This window comes from Notechis scutatus, chromosome 2 (assembly GCF_049901735.1).
Source record: "Notechis scutatus isolate UNSWTSFEM ecotype Mainland chromosome 2, rNotScu1.2, whole genome shotgun sequence".
NCBI lineage: Eukaryota > Metazoa > Chordata > Lepidosauria > Squamata > Elapidae > Notechis > Notechis scutatus.
Genome location: NC_142010.1, coordinates 21,867,809 through 21,887,110, shown reverse-complemented (window position 1 = coordinate 21,887,110; position 19,302 = coordinate 21,867,809). Strand labels below are relative to the sequence as shown.

The 19,302-nt window shown below is 42.3% G+C and overlaps 2 protein-coding genes across 2 annotated transcripts in view; both read right to left on the bottom strand.

Moving 5' to 3' along the window:
• The window catches only part of LOC113430684 (uncharacterized), a 38,903-nt gene extending 35,976 nt beyond the window's left edge, over positions 1-2,927 (bottom strand). Inside the window, exon 1 of the mRNA XM_087953614.1 lies at positions 2,380-2,927. Within this exon, the coding sequence (XP_087809740.1) occupies positions 2,380-2,796 (417 nt within the window). The 5' untranslated portion in view covers positions 2,797-2,927. The remainder of the gene's footprint in view (positions 1-2,379) is intronic.
• A 4,802-nt stretch (positions 2,928-7,729) lies between these two features.
• LOC113431024 (uncharacterized) lies at positions 7,730-16,947 on the bottom strand. Its single transcript, XM_087953607.1, is given in 7 exon segments — positions 7,730-9,789; positions 9,791-11,184; positions 12,735-12,864; positions 14,580-14,647; positions 14,766-14,880; positions 15,176-15,759; positions 16,439-16,947. Coding segments are annotated over 6 exon segments (2,214 nt in total). The 5' UTR covers positions 15,593-15,759; positions 16,439-16,947; the 3' UTR covers positions 7,730-9,699.
• Between the last annotated feature and the right edge of the window lie 2,355 nt (positions 16,948-19,302).

The following is a 19,302-nucleotide window of genomic DNA, read 5'->3' as shown; positions in this document are numbered from 1 at the left end:
TGATATGGATCATCCTGTGAGATCCCCCTGAAAAACATTTCTGGAGATGAACTTGAAGCATGCCTCCTTCCCTCAGGATCTCTGGTCTCCATCGTGAAGGACTTGAAAAAGTAGGCAGGAAAGAAGAATGAATGAATGGTCAATACTCGTTAAAAAGTGGATTCTTCTTCTGTGAACACCCCTCCAAAGCCCCCGAAGTGAATCTGTGAGGTTGGAAATTAGGAAAGGAATGACTATCACAAAAAATAGAGCAATGTTCTACAAGAATTAGACGTATCTCCACGTATAATGAATGCCAAAGAACTCTGGTAGGCAAGGGTTAAGAATTCAAACACACTGTTAGATTTAGACCAGACAAGATAACTCCTTCTTGCTTAAAAGTCTGTGCTGACCAATTGGCCCCCATCTTCACCTGAATCTTCAATAGATCACTAGAGATGTGCTATGTTCCTTCCTGCTTCAAACACTCTACTATCATCCCAGTGCCAAAGAAGCCCTCCATCAAGGAACTGAATGACTACAGACCAGTTGCTCTAACATCTGTAGTTATGAAAATCTTTGAAAGTCTTGTGCTTTCTCATCTGAAAACCATCACTGATCCACTGTTAGATCCCATGCAGTTTGCATACTGAGCAAATAGATTGACAGATGATGCTGTTAATGTGGCTCTGCATTACATCCTACACCTTGAATCTCCAAATTCCTATGCAAGGGTTTTCTTTGTAGACTTCAGTTCAGCATTCAATACCATCATTCCAGACATTCTTCTAAGTAAATTAAACCAACTAGCAGTACCTGAACACACTTGTAAGTGGATCATAAGTTTCCTAACAGACAGGAAGCAGCAGGTGAAGCGAGGCAGAATCACATCCGATACCTGTACAATCAGCACAGCCCCCACCCCACAAGGCTGTGTGCTTTCTCCACTTCTCCCTATATAGCAATGACTGCATCTCAAATGATCCATCTGTTAAAATACTAAAGTTTGCTGATGACACAACAGTGATTGGTCTCATTCAAGACAACAATGAATCCGCATTTAGACAGGAGGTTATACAACCTGCCTCGTAGTATAACCGTAACAATCTGGAACTAAACACACTCAAAACTGTAGAAATGGTGGTAGACTTTAGAAGAAACCCTCCCATATTACCACCTCTTACAATACTAGACAACACAATATCAACAGTAGAGACCTTCAAATTTCTAGGTTCTACTATATCACATGACCTAAAATGGACACCTAACATCAAAAACGTCATCCAAAAAGCACAACAAAGAATGTTCTTTCTGCACCAATTCAGAAAGCTCAAACTGCCCAAGGAGCTGCTGATACAGTTCTACAGAGGAATTATTGAATCTGTCATCTGCACCTCTATAACTGTCTGGTTTGGTTCTGCAACCCAACAGGACAGACACAGACTTCAGAGGAAAATTAGGACTGCAGAAAAAACAATTACTACCAACCTTCCTTCAATCGAGTATACTGCACGAGTCAAAAAGAGGGCTGTGAAAATATTTACAGACCCCTCATATCAATGACACTATAGAGCAGGGGTCCCCAACCACTGGTCCGCGGACCGTACCGGTCCGTGGAACAAGTCCTACTGGGCCACTGGTTTGCTGGGCGCCGTCATCTTTTTGATGAAAAGTGCTTCCGGTGAGCTTTTCCGGGTAGAAAGCTCACCGGAAGCACTTTTCATCAAAAAATGGCGGCGCTAGCGCTCGGTGAGCTTTTCTGGGTAGAAAGCCATTTCTACCGGAAAAGCTCACCGAAGCGCCGCTATCTTTTTGATGAAAAAGTGCTTCCAATGAGGTCACCAGAAGCACTTTTTCATCAAAAAGATGGCGGCGCCAGCTAATGCCGGTACCGGGCGCGCCATAAAAAGGTTGGGGATACCGGGCCGCGGCATAAGAAAGGTTGAGGATCACTGCTATAGAGCACTGCACACCAGAAAAACTAGACACATGAAGTTTTTCCTCGAAAGCCATCACTCTGCTAAACAAATAATTCCCTCAACATTGTTCAACTATTACAAAGTCTGCACTACTATTACTGTTAATCTTCTCATCACTCCTTATCACCCATCCCCTCCCACTTGTGACTGTATGACAAACTTTGCCGCTTGTATCTTTATGATTTATATTGACTGTTTCCTAGTATGATTTGATTGCTTATTGTACCCTATGACTATTATTAAGTGTTGTACCTCATGATTCTTGATGAATGTATCTTTTCTTTTATGTATACTGAGAGTATTGCACTAAGACAAATTCCTTGTGTGTCCAACCACACTTGGCCAATAAAGAATTCTATTTTATTCTGTTCTAGACTATTATATTTAACCAGTCCTGAGCTCCCAAATGAAGGTCTCTCACCTGCAACTCAACCTGCTCCTTCTTCTCCTCCGCCTGGCTCAGGAGGAAGCCTTCCACCAGGGCCACCGCCTGGGAGCTGGTCTCTGCTCCGCACTCCCGCACCCAGCTCTCCATCTGCAGGGGCAGAAATGCCAGGAACTGCTCCAAAACAACCAGGTCCAGCATCTGCACTTTTGTGTGCTTTTCTGGTCTCAACCATTGACTACAAAAGTAGTGGAGTCGGGTGCAAAGTCCTTGGGGACCTTCATCCTCCTTGTATTGGAAGCCCCTGAAGTTCCAGGGCTGAACTTCTGAAAGGGTGGATTTCTCCTCCAGGATCTCCTGCCCAGTACTTGCCCAGATCTCCCCACAGCTCCCAGGCAGAACACCAAAAGGGCCTTTTCTAATTTCCTCACTTGCTAAATATTGGCTTTTCATTTTTATTCTGTCTTATAGTGCAACTCCAAATGGGTCCAGGGAATCTTGTGGATCTCCAAACACCTTTCTATTCATAGTACCATTCCTGTAGCTACAGGTCAGGCACCTCTTTCAGCAGCTCTCTGTCCAATTTTTTTTGCCTTCAGCAGAGGGAGTTTTTATTTATTGTATTTTTATTTATTTGATTTGTCAATCGCTTACAAAATAATAGGTATAAGTATATACATAGTTATGAATACATGAAATGGGTACGTATAAGAAAAATAAAAGAAACAATAGGACAGGGACGGTAGGCACGTTGGTGCGCTTATGCATGCCCCCTACAGATCTCTTAGGAAAGGGGTGAGTTCAATAGTAGACAGTCTAAGGTTAAAGTTTTTGGGGTTTGGGGAAAAAACCACAGAGTCAGGTAGAGTATTCCAGACATTGACCACTCTGCTGCTGAAGTCGTATTTCCTGCAATCAAGTTTGGTGCAATTAACCTTGAGTTTGTATCGTGTGCTTTTGTATTGTTATGGTTGAAGCTGAAGTATTATTGACAGGTAGGACATTGCAATGTATGATTTTATATCGGACCGAAGGCGGGGTAGTTCTAGGTTTTCTAGGTCTAGAGTTTCAAGTCTGGTGGCATAAGGTATTCTGTAACGAATAGAGGAGTGGAGAACTCCTCTTGTGAAATATTTCTGGATTTTCTCAACTGTGTTAATATCAGATATGTAATGTGGGTTCCAGACTGATGATCTGTATTCGAGTATTGGTCTAGCAAATGTTTTGTATGCTCTAGTTATTAGTGTAATATTACCAGAGAAAAAGCTACATAAGATTAGGTTAACAACTCTTAAGGCCTTTTTGGCTATGTATGTTCAAGCCTGTCAAGATCCTTCTAGACTACGAGCCGTTTTCTAAAGTGCTGGCTGTTCCCTCTAGCTTGGTGTCATCCCAAAACCTGATGAGTTCCCTTCCTCATCTAAATCCGTGGTCGCTAACCGGTGGGCCAGGGGCCACTGGAGGTCCATGAGAAAATTTTGGTGGTCTGCAAGAAATGTCCCGCCCCAAAGCACTCCCTCCCGAAACAGTTAATCCAGGCTGCGCGGGAACACAAGGCTGCCCACCCACTAGCTCCCATCCTTCAGCCGAGCACAAACCTTACCTTGAGTAGAGCCACGCGAGCTGGAACTGGAAGGCAAGACCAACGGCGGGGGAGGGAAATTAGCCTTGGGGGTGGCTTGCTGATATTGGTAGGAAAGTTGGTCCCATATTCCGGAGCTGCAGTAGTCACAGGACTGGCCCTTTGGTCATCCTGGAGCAGCTCCTCCAGTCCATGGCAGGCAGGTACACCTGGGTGGAGGAGCAGTTGCTCCGGGATGACCAAAGGGCCAGTCCTGTGACTACTGCAGCTCTGGAATATGGGACCGATTTTCCCACCAACGTCAGCAAGCCACCATCAGTCAAAATTCATATTAGTGGTCCATGGAATTTAAAGTTATGAGTTTAGTGGTCCCTGAGGTCCAAAAGGTTGGCGACCCGTGATCTAAATGGTTAATTAAGATTTTGAACAGTACAATATCTAAGGTAAAACCTTGGGGTACCCCACTGCATGCTTCCCACCATATCAATGTAGATGTAATCTTGTGAGATTGAGATTCATTAATAATGAAGTTTTTTCTTCTTCATTGGCTAGGCACGCAGGAATTTTTTTTTTAATTACAAGGATTGAAAGGATAATTGAAGTGGGGGAAAAGGAATTTCTTTTTAGGAAACCTGTACATAAACAATGACTTTCCCATTGCCCTCAACGAATGTGTTTGCTATGTATTGAATGCATATAGTGTTAACTGTGTTAAAGTGAAATTAACCTTTAGATGACCCTAACTCGGGTGGGATTCAATTCTTTTTTACAACCAGTTCGTGGATGTGGCTTAGTTGGTGGGCGTGGCTAGGTGGTCATGGCTAGGTGGTCATATGATGGTTGGGCGTAACCAGGTGGCTGTGTGATTGGCAAACCAAAGACAAGTGGTCCTCATTTAATAGCCAGTTGTTTAGCAAGTGGTCTCATTTACGACTGACTTCCCCAGAGCTACTTGACCTGTTTTTGGAGTTTACACACACACACACACACACACACACACACGTGCACGCATGCACGCGCACACACACATGCTCACACTTTTCTAACCCTGCTATTCTGATTCTATAAGGATCTCCTGCTGGAGCAGTGGGTTGGAATAGATGACCTCCGAGATTCCTTTTAGCCCTAGATTGCTGTGCTGTTTCAAAGAGTCTTCTGAAGCCAGGGTTTGTGTCCTTCCTCCCTCTCCTTTTTTTCTCTCTCCCTCCCTCCCTCCCTCCCTCTACTTCTTCATCCATGCATTCATATATCTCATTCACTTTCTCCTCTATCCCTTTCTTTCTTTCTCTTTCTTTGTGCCTTCCTTCCTTCCATCCCTGCCTCTTTCTTTGTCTATCCCTTTTCTTTCTTTCTCTCCCTTTCTCTCTCCCTTTTTCTTTCTTTTCTTTCTTTCTCTCTCCTCTTTTTTTCTCTTTCTCAATCTTTCCCTCTTTCTCTCTCTTTCTCTCTTCCACTTCCTCTCTCTCTTCTCCCCTTTTCTCTCCCTCCCCATTGCCTCACCATGTCCCCCCCCTCCCCGCCACTGAGGCAGCCCTTTGGCTGAGCGCAGCAAACCTCCATGCATTTGTATGGTTTCTTCCCTGTGTGGATTCTTTTATGTTTCACAAGATTTGCATTATCTCGAAAGCATTTTCCACACTCCTTACATTTATATGGTTTCTCCCCGGTGTGGATTCTTTTATGAGCAGTAAGAGAACATGTTTGATTGCTTACAATGGTATAAATGATAATTCTTTTGTTGCCCTGCACACAGGAAAATGGAGCTGGAAAGCAGGTTAGTGAGGGAATGGTGGTTGCTCTGGGATGGGGTAGAAGCAGGGGTGGGATTCTATCGGTTCGGACCAGTTCGGGATAACCTGATGTTAAAGTTACAGCTGGTTCGCCGAACTGGCATTTCAACTGACCGGCTGGCCCTGTCTCTCCTGCCCCGCCCCTCCCCTGCCAGAAGTCTCCATGCAGCCCATTTTCCATGGAGGTAACTGCAGGGTCCACACAGAGGCTCTGGGCGGGAGAAAAATGGGCCTTCTGGAAATCTGGAAACAGGCCTGTTTCTAACTTCCGGAGGGCTTCCAGAGCCCAGGCTAGGCTGTTTTTGCCCTCCCAGCAGCCTGGGCAAGGCCTCTGGACCTTTGGGAGGGTGAAAAATGGCCTTCCCAGAAAAAACAAAAATGGCAAAATGGGCCTATTTCCAGCTTCCGGTGGGCCTCCAGAGGCTGGGAAAGGCTGTTTTTGCCCTCCCAGAGGCCCTGGGGAAGCCTCTGCACCCTTGGGAGGACAAAAACGGCCTCCCCCAGGTTCTGGAGGCCCACCGGAAGCCGGAAACAGGAACTTCTGTAGGCCATGCCCACCATGGCAACGCTCACCCAGCAACCGGGCAGCGAACTGGTTGGTGTAAGTGTAAGCGAGGATTATACATTATGATTGCTTATAAATAAATAAGAACCAGTAAAAGAGGAATGGGAAAGTCCCTCTCTGTAAATCAGCATTTTTCAGTCTTGGCAAATTGAAGATGGGTGAACTACATGCTACCTTGGGAATTCTGGGAATTGAAGTCCATGTGCCAAGAGAGAGGGGGGGGGGTGATTGAGAAGCAAACAGATGATGGAACTTCAAAGAGACCAAGAGATGATGGATAGCGATAAAACACATTAGCAAAATGGAAAAGTAGAAATATAAACAAGGAAAACAGTAGCATATATACTAATAGAAAAATAGAATTTACTCTATTTAAAAATAAGTTAAGGGTAGAAGGTGGAAGTTTAGGATTAGGGAATTTAATGGTATTATTAACAGTGTGTTAAAATGTATTGTGAATTTTAAACTTTAAGGATTAGAAATTGTGGGGAGTGGGAGATGTAAACTTGGTATTTGTTACTGTTAATATTTGGATTGATTAGTAGTGCTGGATATTTGAGATATTGAAAGCAGGGTGGAAAAATGAGTATTTTTCAGAATATCAAAGGGATAATACATAATGGTGAAAAGAAATGTTATGTATGCTTAAATGAACCAATGGGAAAAATAAGAAAGAATAGAAATTGAATTAAGAGGGGAACAACAATATATGTATTTGAAGATAAGAAAATCTATGTAATAACAAGAGGGATGTCTAGAAATTGAATGGCAGTAGTATTAGATATGTTTACATAATGTGAAACAATGAAAATGAAATAACTCCAAGTTACAACATTCTTTATCTACACTAAATGTATGGTACCTAGATATCACACTGTTCATGCGTTGATATGTATAAGTAATATAAAATTAAAAACCTGATTTAAAAAAAACCTCATGTTGAAGTACTTCTGACGGCAAGCTGTTCCACTGGTTAATTATCCTGTTAGGAAGTTTCTCCTTAATTCCAGGTTGCTTCTCTCCATTGTTTCTTGTTCTGCACTCAACTGCTTTTGAAAATAAATTGACCCCCGCCTCTTAGTGCCAGTCACTCAAATACTGGAATACTGCGATCATGTCGTCCTCTGTCTCCCCCCTTCCCCCGCTAGTCTACCCCACATTTTTATTCCACTTACTGTGTAGGAATCATTTGTAATCTTTTGAGTATTAAATTTCTGTGGAGGATCAAAACTCACTTTCCTCCAAAACAGCCACTCTGAAGGATCTGTATAGATTCAATGAGGCCTCAAAAATGAACAGTCCTGAATAAGCAAATGCAAACCATCATGAGCCTCTGAAATCCTGACTATGCCCGCACCCAAATACTTCCACATATTTGAATGTTACTATATGTTTAATACAACTAAAGAGAAAAAGAGCTTAATAGATGACTAGAAAGTAACTACACCATTGATATTTAATTTTATTTAAATAAAATTTAGAGTTCTTAGTCTTCATCACACTTTAGAAGAGTAAAATATGGTCATAATGCTTGAAAAAATATTTTACACATGCATTTGGGGGGTGGGGGTGGCTTCTGATCATTCTATGTCCTTTAGAGAAAGAGGAATCCTTCATCCCTTCAGCTCTTTTCACGCACTGTACATTGATGTGCATGTGACAATTCCCTCAGATTATGAGGCCTTTCACTAAATAAGGCTCCATGCTTCTCCATACAGTACCTGGCTCAGTCACAGTTCTACACCGTGGATGCAACTTTAGAGTCTTTTTTGGAATTCTTCACATCACACAGGTGGCTCCCCGTCTCATTTCTGGTCAGAAGGATCAGAAGTAGTTTTCTGAAGTAGTTTTTTTTAACCTCAAGCTTATTTATTTTGGTCCCACAGATTTGCAATTGGCACTTTTCTTGCTTGATCCATTTGCAATGTCAGCACAGTGGCATCACTTTGTTATTTTAGTGAGTATCCCAAACTTGGGACAAAAAGAGAGAGAGAGGGAATCATGAAAAATTAAAAGTAGAAAACCTCTTACTTTTCACCATGAATGCAATATCACAATTACGTAATAGGACAATTCCATATCAAATTCCCTCTCTCTAAACTTTGATAGAACTTGAATTCTCTTCCCTTTATGCATCATTGATCAATTTAGTCATTGCGCGTGTAATAGGCCCATCCACCTGCCTCCCACCTATGATTAGCTCTATTGTTTTTACTTCAGACATGTCAATTGATGGAAGCTTAACTCCTGTTGCTTCCTCCCAATCACGCCCCGCTTAGGCTGCTCACCCCCAGGAAATGGTGCTAAACTGTCAGCTGTTACTTTGACAGCATTCTCTCCGGGGGGGGCCCTCCCTCACACCAATGGACCTCTGCCTCACTTTGATATATCAACCAGATTAATTTGTTGTTTTGCCTGTGATTTGTAATCAGCCCGGCTCTTTCCTCATTGTCCATATCTTGAGGCAGCTTTGCTGGGCTCCTCTGTATTTGGCCAGGGCTGGCTATGCCTCTGCAAACTGAATCTACATATCCAAAGGGGAGGGGGTGTCGTTAGTCCCCACTCCTCGATGGGAAGAAGTCTCTCCTCATCCTGCAGGATTTTTCTTGGTGCCTCAATGCTTGGTAAGCCGGTAGCAGTTAGAGGTGTCTATTGATGAAATTGTTGGAAAACCAGGTTTCTCTCCGTAGGTGTCCCCCGTTAGTTGCTTCACAGGCAACAACTTCAGTCTCTTGAAAATTAAACATATGGTTGTGCTCCTTCATGTGTGTCCAGATCTGGGAGCACTGTTGTTTGCGCCGGACAGCCAATTCATGTTTGTGCACGCTAGTCTGTAACTGCTTAGTTGTTTCCCCTACGTAGTTGCTTGAACAGTTACTGCAGTTAATATGGTAAACCACTGAGGATGCCTCCTCTTTGGGTAATGTTTCTTTCAGGTGCATCACTCTCATTCTCAAAGTTTGATCTGGTGTACGTCACCTTGATTCCATGTGCCAAAAGGATGCATGCGGCAGTGTGTGTGTGTATCTAGAATCTCTCTGCTGCACCACTTCCAACTTTTCTGAGGATAGAGAAAAGCACACTAATACATTGGGTGTCTATTAATGAATGAGAAAGGGGAACAATTGAAAGATTAGGGGGAAAAGGGAAATTTAAATCCTTTTGAATGTGATCATGTGGAAAGAACAAGTGGGGAGTAAGACTCTTACTTTTGAGAAGGAAATAAATCTTACTTAAATATATAAACCTTCAATAATCCAGGTCATAATTAAAATGGCACCTACCCATTGTTTTTAGTTTCACTAGTAAATTCATACTCCTTGGTCAGACAATAGGAAGGATCGAGCTAAGAAAAAATTCCTTTGCAAGGTCAGTCTCTCTAAATACAAAAATTAATACATGTAACTAACTTTCTAGAATTAACATACATTCCCACCCAAGCGTATCTCTGTAAGGGAAATTAGGTCATTTCTCCTCCTAAAGCTCTCTCCAAAGTCCATGCATTTATCTTGGCTTCTGCCCTGTGTGGATTCTTTGATGGCCAGTAAGGTGATTGCTCTGACTAAAAGACTTTCCACACTCCATGCAGTCATATGGTTTCTCCCTCGTGTGGATCCTTTGATGGTATGTAAGAGAACAGTTTAAAGTGAAGCCCTTTCCACACTCTGTGCATTTAAATGGCTTCTCCCCTGTGTGGATCATTTTATGGCCAGTAAGGTGAGTGCTCTGACTAAAAGACTTTCCACACTCCGTACATTTAAATGGCTTCTCCCCTGTGTGGATCCTTTTATGAATAATGAGGCCACTGGGTTGGCTGAAGCTCTTCCCACACTCCATGCATTTGTATGGTTTCTCCCTTGTGTGGATCCTTTTATGAATAACGAGACCACTGGATTGGCTGAAGCTCTTTCCACACTCCATGCATTTGTATGGTTTCTCCCCTGTGTGGATTCTTTTATGGGATTTAAGAGAACAGTTTACACTGAAGCTCTTTCCACACTCCATGCATTTATAGGGTTTCTCCCCTGTGTGGATCCTTTTATGAATAATGAGTGTTCTGGGTTGTCTGAAGCACTTTCCACACTCCATGCATTTATATGGCTTCTCCCCTGTGTGGATCCTTTTATGGGAAGTAAGATCACTGTGTTTGCTGAAGCTCTTTCCACACTCCATGCATTTATATGGCTTCTCCCCTGTATGGATCCTTTTATGGGAAGTAAGATTGCTGCTGCGTCTAAAGATCTTTCCACACTCCATGCATTTATATGGCTTCTCTCCTGTGTGGATCCTTTCATGGGATGTAAGATTACTTTCTTTGTTGAAGCCCTTTCCACACTCTATGCATTTATACGGCGCATCACATGTGAGAATTAGCTTATGTCTCACAAGGGATGCAACTTTATGGAATCCCGTTCCACAGTCAATGCATTTATATGGTTTCTCCTTCTGGTTCCTTTTCTCAGAAGTAAAAGTCTTCCTTTCACAAAAGCTCTTTCCATTCTCCATGCCTTTCTCTGGATTCTCCCCGATGGGAAAACTTTTATGTAATGTTAGAGACCCATTTTCCTGAGAAAATGGGAAATCCCAATTGTAGTTTTTTCCATTGTCTTTGCATTTATTATCTTGTCCTTTGGATTTGGATGGATTATGTTCATTGATCTGTAATGTGTCTTTGGATAGTTTTACACCTTTCCCAATATATTTTTTCTGTATTTCCCTCCCTTCCTCAAGAAACTCTTGCATGTGAGCCTCAATGGAAGATGGGATTTCCTTATTCCAATTATTTGAGGGGTTTCTCTCCTGCCTTTGGAATTCCATTTGAATTGCAGGTTTCTCCATTACGTCTCCATGTATGAACCCTTGGAATGATTCCCTTGGTTCTTCATGGTCCTGCTCATTATCACCTTCAAGGGGAAAGAGAAATAAATATGATAGCAAGGTTAAAGAAAAGGACCAATCAATCAGAAGTCATCATTATTGCTTTCTGAAACTTTTAAAATTCTAAGATTATATGTTTGATTGCTTACAATGGTATAAATGATAATTCCCACATTAATGAAGCATAAAAGATTTAAGGACAGCAAACATTCTTTTTGTTTATAATTATCCATACATTCAAATCTCAAGAAGAGTCAGCTCTGAGTTAAAGCAAAATCAGAGGAAACATCCAAAGATGTATTAGGAGAAAACCTAACATGTATTGCCAACTCCAACAGAGAGCTGTGAGAACTAAATCCGCTTTGAAACTCATTTTTTTCTTCTCACACAAAATATGTTCCCTTTGCATTTTGTTTTTTCCTTGACCAAAATCACATAATTGAAGGGGGGAGAAGCTAGTGTTCTTTGTTGCAATATACAACAATAAATGGACGCTTAATGTTGCAATGGTCAACCTTGTAGAAGTGCTGGATGGACAGTAATGTTGCTATGTGGTAAAGTGCTGACTGTGTGGAAAAATACTGGCTGGAGAAACGAAAGTTATGGGAAAAGAAAGTAATTGGGCAGGGCTAAGAGTGGAGGTGATAAGACCCCAGCAATGGTATAGTTTTTGCATTAGCATAATTATGTAGATTACCTTATAAGGAAAATTTCCTTGTTCCTGCTATGACGCTTGCAAGCAACCTAATAAAAGGAGGTACCTGCCCTTTGTTCAGGGCCTTCATCCCGAGTAAACATTGTGTCCGTGTGTTTATTTATTTACCATGAGAGGCCCAGGGCTCTGAACTCAGACCCTGCCGTCGCCAGGGTGCGGGCAGCAAAAAGCCACAGTTCTTTATTAACCTTAAGTTGCATGTTTGCAATGAAAAACCGGCCCCATTTCATCCCTAATTCCAAGGCGCAGGAGAGAAATCAAACAGAAGTAGTTAACCCACATATCTGAACAACAAGGCGCCATAGCAACAGGACTTTGACTTATTCTGCTTCACAGTGCTTTACAGTCCTAAGCAGTGTGCAGAATCAGCCTATTGCCCCCAACAATCTGGGTTCTCATTTTACCAACCTCAGAAAGAAGGAAGGCTGAGTCAACGTTGAGCCAGTGAGACTTGAACTGCCAAAGTGCAAGCAGCCAGAAGGCAGCAGAAGTAGCCTGCAGTACTGCATTCTAACTACTCCGCCATCATGGCTACCCACGACTGATATGGAATTATCTGGGCCAAAAAAGCTGAAATCTTTGGTGGAGTTTAGCATTACACCAAGCCAAAAAAATTACTTTGCCATTGACATGTTTAAATAGAAATAGAAAATACACCAGATGTGAAATGGCACACAATGCATCTAAAAAGAACGCCACAGATCTATTTCCTATTTAGGAGCAGGAGAACGGCGTATTTCTACCTGCTTCCTCTCCAGAGATAACATCTATTTAAGATTCTCTGAGATAAGAAACATCCAGTGGCATCCAACTACAAAATGTCTTCCTGAAGTCTGACTGGAGAACAGGAAAAACCCTTACCAAGAGAGGCCACGTTCCAGTAATTTTCCAGCATGACTTCCCAATGCAGAGCTTTTTGGTCAGGATCCAGCTCACACCATTCCTCCTCGGAGAAATACACAGCCACCTCCTCAAAGGAGACAAGGCCCTCCTGACAGGGAAAGAGAGTACACAGAAGGTCCAGGAGGGATTGTTAAAAAAACACAAAATGATTCTATTGTTTATAAACTCCCAAAGCAAAGAAATGCACTTCACTAAGTAGCATTCCAGAGTTTATGTGAAAAATCGGGCAGATAAAAGGTTTGGATTGTAGAAATGTAATGTCATGCCACAACATATAACCAGTGGTGTGATTCAACCAGTGTAACAATCGGTTTGGTGAGCGCACGCCTTGCACACAGATGTGCACCTCTTGTTAAAAAAAGCCCATTTTCAACTCAATATCTTACATTCTACTGCAGCCCCAGTGACTAAAACAGCTGAGGTGCATCAAACCGCTTTACTGCGCGAGTCAGCTGTGCTAAAAAACTACGAAATAAAGCACAGGAAATAACAGGGGCGGGACCAAATGCTCAGCAGATCTACCGGTTCGCCTGAACTGGTCCGAGCTGGTAGAATCCCACCACTGCATATAATGTTGTGGTGTTGTTGCTCTTTAGCCCCCAAGTGTGTATTGTTTGGAGCTGACTCCATCCATTTACCAATCAACCCGCACTCTCAAACCAAGTGCATGCTGGGAAGCCAGACTCCATTTCCTTTAACATTTGGAGAAGGCAGAAGCAGCCATTTTAATCTGTGGCACATGGTCATCCAAGGACAAACTCACATCCCACACACAGAGGATCACTTATATTTATTCACTGTTATGTTCAGCAGTAACTCAATACTGTCCATCTTATATTTGATTCTCACTATATTGCTATATCCCTCAGTTTCACCATACCCTGTTCTTCCAATAAAGCATTCAGATCTACGCACATGGTCTCTTTTATTGGATGACAAGTTGACTTTGCTGCATGTCGAGCAGCACACGGACAGAACAGGTAAGTTTTAGTAATTTTATGACAGGACTTTCAATGCCATTCAGAGAAATCAACACCAGTTTCCTTTTGGATTGATTGAGCTACCATCACCCATCCGTTCACCCACCCAATCACCCTCCAGCAACCATCAAAGATGTCTGGAATCAATTGGTATTTTGGGGTTCCAAAACTCCACCTATCAGTGACTCCAAGCTTTCCTGCATTTGCGGAAGGAAACATTTTTGTGTTTGGGGGGGAGGATTTTTTGCAGCATTTTAGTAAATGTCTCATGGTGTCCCAAGGAAGAGCAATCCTGCCTCTCCTCAACACCTTCATGAAAGTGCTGGCAGAGCTCAGCCAGGAATTTGTTTCTGGTCCTCCTCACATTGTAAGGAAGCTGCTTACAATCTGAGACATCGACTGAATGATAAGTAACAAAGCAGAAGAAATTTCACGAGGAGGAGATTTTTAGCTTTTGCAAAGCTGGACTGTTTGGCCTCTAAATTCAGGCAGCAATCAAGGTATTAGAATTGCCAATGTGAATATTTAGACAGTTTTCAGCATCCTTGCACAAATCAAAGTCAAAGAGTTACAAAAAGAAATGGATACCCTAAAGGATTATTTGAAAAGTGAGTAATTAGCATAAGTACAATTATAATAACAATTGGAAACTATTAGCAGTTATTTAAAGTAGTGGTCTTTAAAAAGATTTCCTAAAAAGAACCTACTTTAACTATTAATCTTGTTCAGGAACACAAAAATAAGCCAACCCAAACAAGGAAAAATCGAAGGAGACTGTCTATGTACATCAGCTTCCAAATATAATAAATTAATTTCCTCTTACTTGAACTGAAGTTTCAACCACTGTTTCAGTTCCACCTTCAGGAAGGGTAAACTTCCTACTATTCTTTCCTGTGAGGAAGACAAACATTTAAACTGCATAATTCATAATGTAGGGAAGCGGTGTTCTATAGAGGAGAAGATATACTGAAGATGCAACAATTGAGCAAATGGGAGAGCCTTGTATTACCTTTGGTCGTGTCTTTTCTTGGATCATTCTGGGAGATCTTCCTGAAAAACATTTCTGGAGATGAACTTGATGGATGCCTCCTTCCCTCAGGATCTCTGGTCTCCATCGTGAAGGACTTGAAAAAGTAGGCAGGAAACAAGAATGAATGAATGGTCAATACTCATTAAAAAGTGGATTCTTCTTCTGTGAACACCCCCCCAAAGCCCCGGAAGTGAATCTGTGAGGTTGGAAATTAGGAAAGGAACGACTATCACAAAAAACAGAGCAATGTTCTACAAGAATTAGACGTATCTCCACGTATAATGTATGCCAAAGGACTCTGGTAGGCAAGGGTTAAGAATTCAAACACACAGTTAGATTTAAACAATTAGATTTAATAAATTCTGGGCTCCCAAATGAAGGTCTCTTACTTGCAACTCAACCTGCTCCTTCTTCTCCTCCGCCTGGCTCAGGAGGAAGCCTTCCACCAGGGCCACCGCCTGGGAGCTGGTCTCTGCTCCACACTCCCTCACCCAGCTCTCCATCTGCAGGGGCAGAAGTGCAAGGAACTGCTCCAAAACAACCAGGTCCAGTATCTGTGCTTTTGTGTACTTTTCTGACCTCAACCATCGACTACAAAAGGAATGGAGTTGGCTACAAAGTCCTCGGGGACCTTCATTCTCCTGGTGTTGGAAGGTCCTGAAGTTCCAGGGTTGAACTTCTGAAAGGGTGGTTTTGTCCTCCAGGATATTCTGCCCAATTCTTGCCCAGATCTCCCCATGGCTCCCACACTGGACATCAGAAGGGTCTTTTCCAATTTTCTCATTTGATAAAAATTGGCTTTTCATTCTTTCTCAGTCCTGCAACTCCAAATGGGTCTAAGGGAATGTTTTGAATCTCCAAACACCTTTGTATTCATAGTACTATTCTTGTAGCAACAGGTCAGGCATGTCTTTAAGCCATCTTTCTTCAATTTTTTGCCTCCAAGAGAAGTAGTACAAATGGTGTCCAATTTCTGTATGTGAGATTAAACACAGAATGATGAAATTAACAGCTGACAGACACTCATTGCAGTGGAAAGATATATTTTTCTGAGCGAGTACAGGATTGCAGAGGCATTGAGCAGCACTTGTGCAGGACTGTGTGTTTGCACAAAATTTGGGATTTATTTCCATCAATAAGAATAGTACTTAAATACTGCTTTATAGTGCTTTCTAAGTGGTTTTACAGAGTCAGCATATTGTCCCAATCATCTGGGTTCTCATTTTATTGACCTTGGAAGGATGGAAGGCTGAGTCAACCTTGGTGGGATTTGAACTCACAAATTACAGGCAGCACAGAAGCAAGTAGTCAGCAGAAGTGGCCTGCAGTAACTGCACTTTAATCAGATGTGGCCTGCAGTACTGCTCAAGGATTTGGAGCACTGAATAAATGCATTTTGGATCAATTTTTCAATTTCTTTCTTTCACACAAAGTAGGACTTGCTTTATAAAAACATAGATCTGCATTTACCTATAAAGAAGGTTTTACCCAACATGCCAAACTCTAACACGTAAACAAACTGTGAAAGTTCACTTTAAAAAAAGAAAAAAAGAAATGCCCCAAAGTGACCTGCTTTAGATGTTCCCTTTCTTCAGGGTTTCCTTTTTAACAGTCAAATCACAATTACACACAGGCAGATTCCCAAAACGTACCCCAAACACAAAGAAGCTAAGCAACTGTTCACATGAGACACCAGGGTTGGTGAGGTCACCCTCCAAAGACAAAATGAAGTGCTGAGGATCCAACCCTATTTTAGTGTCCTCCAGCACAGAAGGAGAAGGCGGGCACAATCTCCTGCAGTTCCTCCCTTGCAACCATGTTCTTCTTTCCTGCTCCAGACTTGCCCTCCAAGCTCTCCCCATCTCCCACCTCGGAGCTTTCTCCAGGCTATGGAGGGCTGGGGTTGAAGGATTCCCCCAGGACCCTTCCTCCTCTCTGGGGATTTGTTCCCTGGGCAACGCGGCTCGACCTGAGCACCGCTTCCCTCTGCCTGCCACTTGCGCGGAGAGGGTTGGCAGGGGAACATGGGATCCGGGCTTTCCCAACCCCAGGACTCCGGAGATTGAACCTGCATGGGGACTTGGCTTCTCTCCCTTCCTTCTCTAGCACGAGCACCCTCTGCACCCCCACCCTTTGCACGCGGAGACACACTCACACTCCCTCCCGCCACTTACCCTGCCCACCTCTAGTTCTCCTCCCTTCAAGACTTTCCGGCACCCATTTAAACCTCCTGCGGAACTCAAAGGGTTAAATAGAGACGGGGAGCGATGCGTCAGATCCAGTGAGGTCACTTCCCTCCCATTCTCCTATGGTAAATCACCTGTGGCGTTCGCCCTCCAGTGGCCGAATGTTGAATCGCACGGTGTCTCTTTCTCTTTTCTGAGGGACTCACCTCCTGGATTCCCCCAAATCATTCTCCAGTTTGACCTAGAACCGTATATTACCAGAATTTGAATTTTGTTCGTAATTCATGACAATTCTGGCCATCGCAGAAGTAACCGTTGGTGTTGTTGGACAAAGGAAAAGATCTGCCTGGCAAAAGAGGGCAGGCAGCACCTATCTGTATACAGAACTCCAGTCCAAAATAGCATTTTCATTTCTCATACACGCACACAAATAGAAGGGGAACCAGTGTGCTAGGCAGAAGTGCATGGGTTTCCCTACCCTCTGTGCATTAGCTTTTCTAGCCTTTAAAAACATTGCATTTCTTAGCTTACCAGCTGGCAAATACAATTTTTGAACCATAAGAGCATTTTTTCCAGCCTTTCTACCTTCAGAAACTGTTTGCTGGCTTTCCAGCTGGGATGGAAAGGTCTTTTCCAGTTAGTGGTCTTTGATAGTGGAATAGCTGCAAGTGACTCTGCCCCACGCGGGCAGAAATCAAACTAACAGGCAGCCCTTTTGCTCTCAAAGAGGTTGGTCGGAATAGATTTATTGATTTGATTTGATTTGTCAATTGCTTACAAGATAATAGGTATAAGTAAAAACATAGTTATGAATACATGGATACATATAAGAAAAATAAAAGAAACAATAGGACGGGAACGGTAGGCACGTTGGTGCACTTATGCACGCCCCCTACACACCTCTTAGGAAAGGGGTGAGGTCCATAGTAGAAAGTCTAACGTTAAAGTTTTGGGGAAGAAACCACAGAGTCAGGTAGAGTATTCCAGACACTGACCACTCTGTTGCTGAAGTCGTATTTCCTGCAATCAAGTTTGGTGCGATTAACCTTGAGTTTGTATCTATTGTTTGCTCTTGTATTGTTATGGTTGAAGCTGAAGTATTCATTGACAGGTAGTACATTGCAATGTATGATTTTATATATTATACTTAGATCGGACCGAAGGCCGCGCAGTTCTAGGTTTTCTAGGTCTAGAATTTCAAGTCTGGTGGCATAAGGTATTCTGCAATGAGTAGAGGAGTGGAGAACTCTTCTTGTGAAATATTTCTGGACTTTCTCAACTGTGTTAATATCAGATACGTAATGTGGGTTCCAGACTGATGAGCTGTATTCAAGTATTGGTCTAGCAAATATTTTGTATGCTCTAGTTAGTAGTGTAATATTACCAGAGAAAAAGCTATGTAAGATTAGGTTAACAACTCTTAATGCCTTTTTGGCTATGTAGTTACAGTGGCACTTAGATCATTAGAGATGAGTACTCCAAGATCCTTGACAGAGTTTGGATCATCAGCAAGGTCTTGACTATTCAGACTGTATTTTATTTTCTGATTTTTTTTTGCCTATATGTAAGATAGAGCATTTATTTGTTGAGATTTGAAGTTGCCATTTGTTTGACCATTCTGATGCATAGTCGAGGTCTTTTTGAAGGGTAGCAGTATTGTCTGTGGTGTTGAATAGCTTTACATCGTCAGCGAAGAGAACGCAGTTGCTCTTAATATGATCACAGAGGTCATTTATGTAGAGTATGAAGAGAGTTGGTCCAGTTTAGAGTTAATGGGAGTTGGATAGTTAGGTAGCAATTGTGAGCTGTCCCCTTAAGGGAATGCATCATGGTAAATGTAGTTAAGGTATCCTGGGAAATGTAGTCCATATCACGTGACCACATCTGTAATCCTGATTGGTCACTAAATTGACCCTCGATGGGTAGGAGTTTTCCTCACACTTGGCTGAACTCACGGACTCGTGGTAACTGTTCTACCTCTATTGCCACAAGATGAGAGAAAAAGGATAGAAGATAATCATCTTTTTACCTATAAGGCAGATATACAAAGGAATGGTCATTAAATAAGAACTTCATCATAAATGTGAGTTATGAGGATACCTGATGAACCAATAAATGTACTTTGTTATGGATGTTTTGTTGAGTTTATCTATCTGCATCTGTACAGCTTACAAATCCATCACTGTACAGAATACAGAACAGTAAAAAGATGATTAATTTGAAGTCCTGAAGCCCATCAGTATAAAGACAGTTAATTTGGATTTGTGATAAAGCAAAGTAATATTGAAGCCAGGAGTGAATATGCAATGTTAATCTAAGCCTGCATTTCT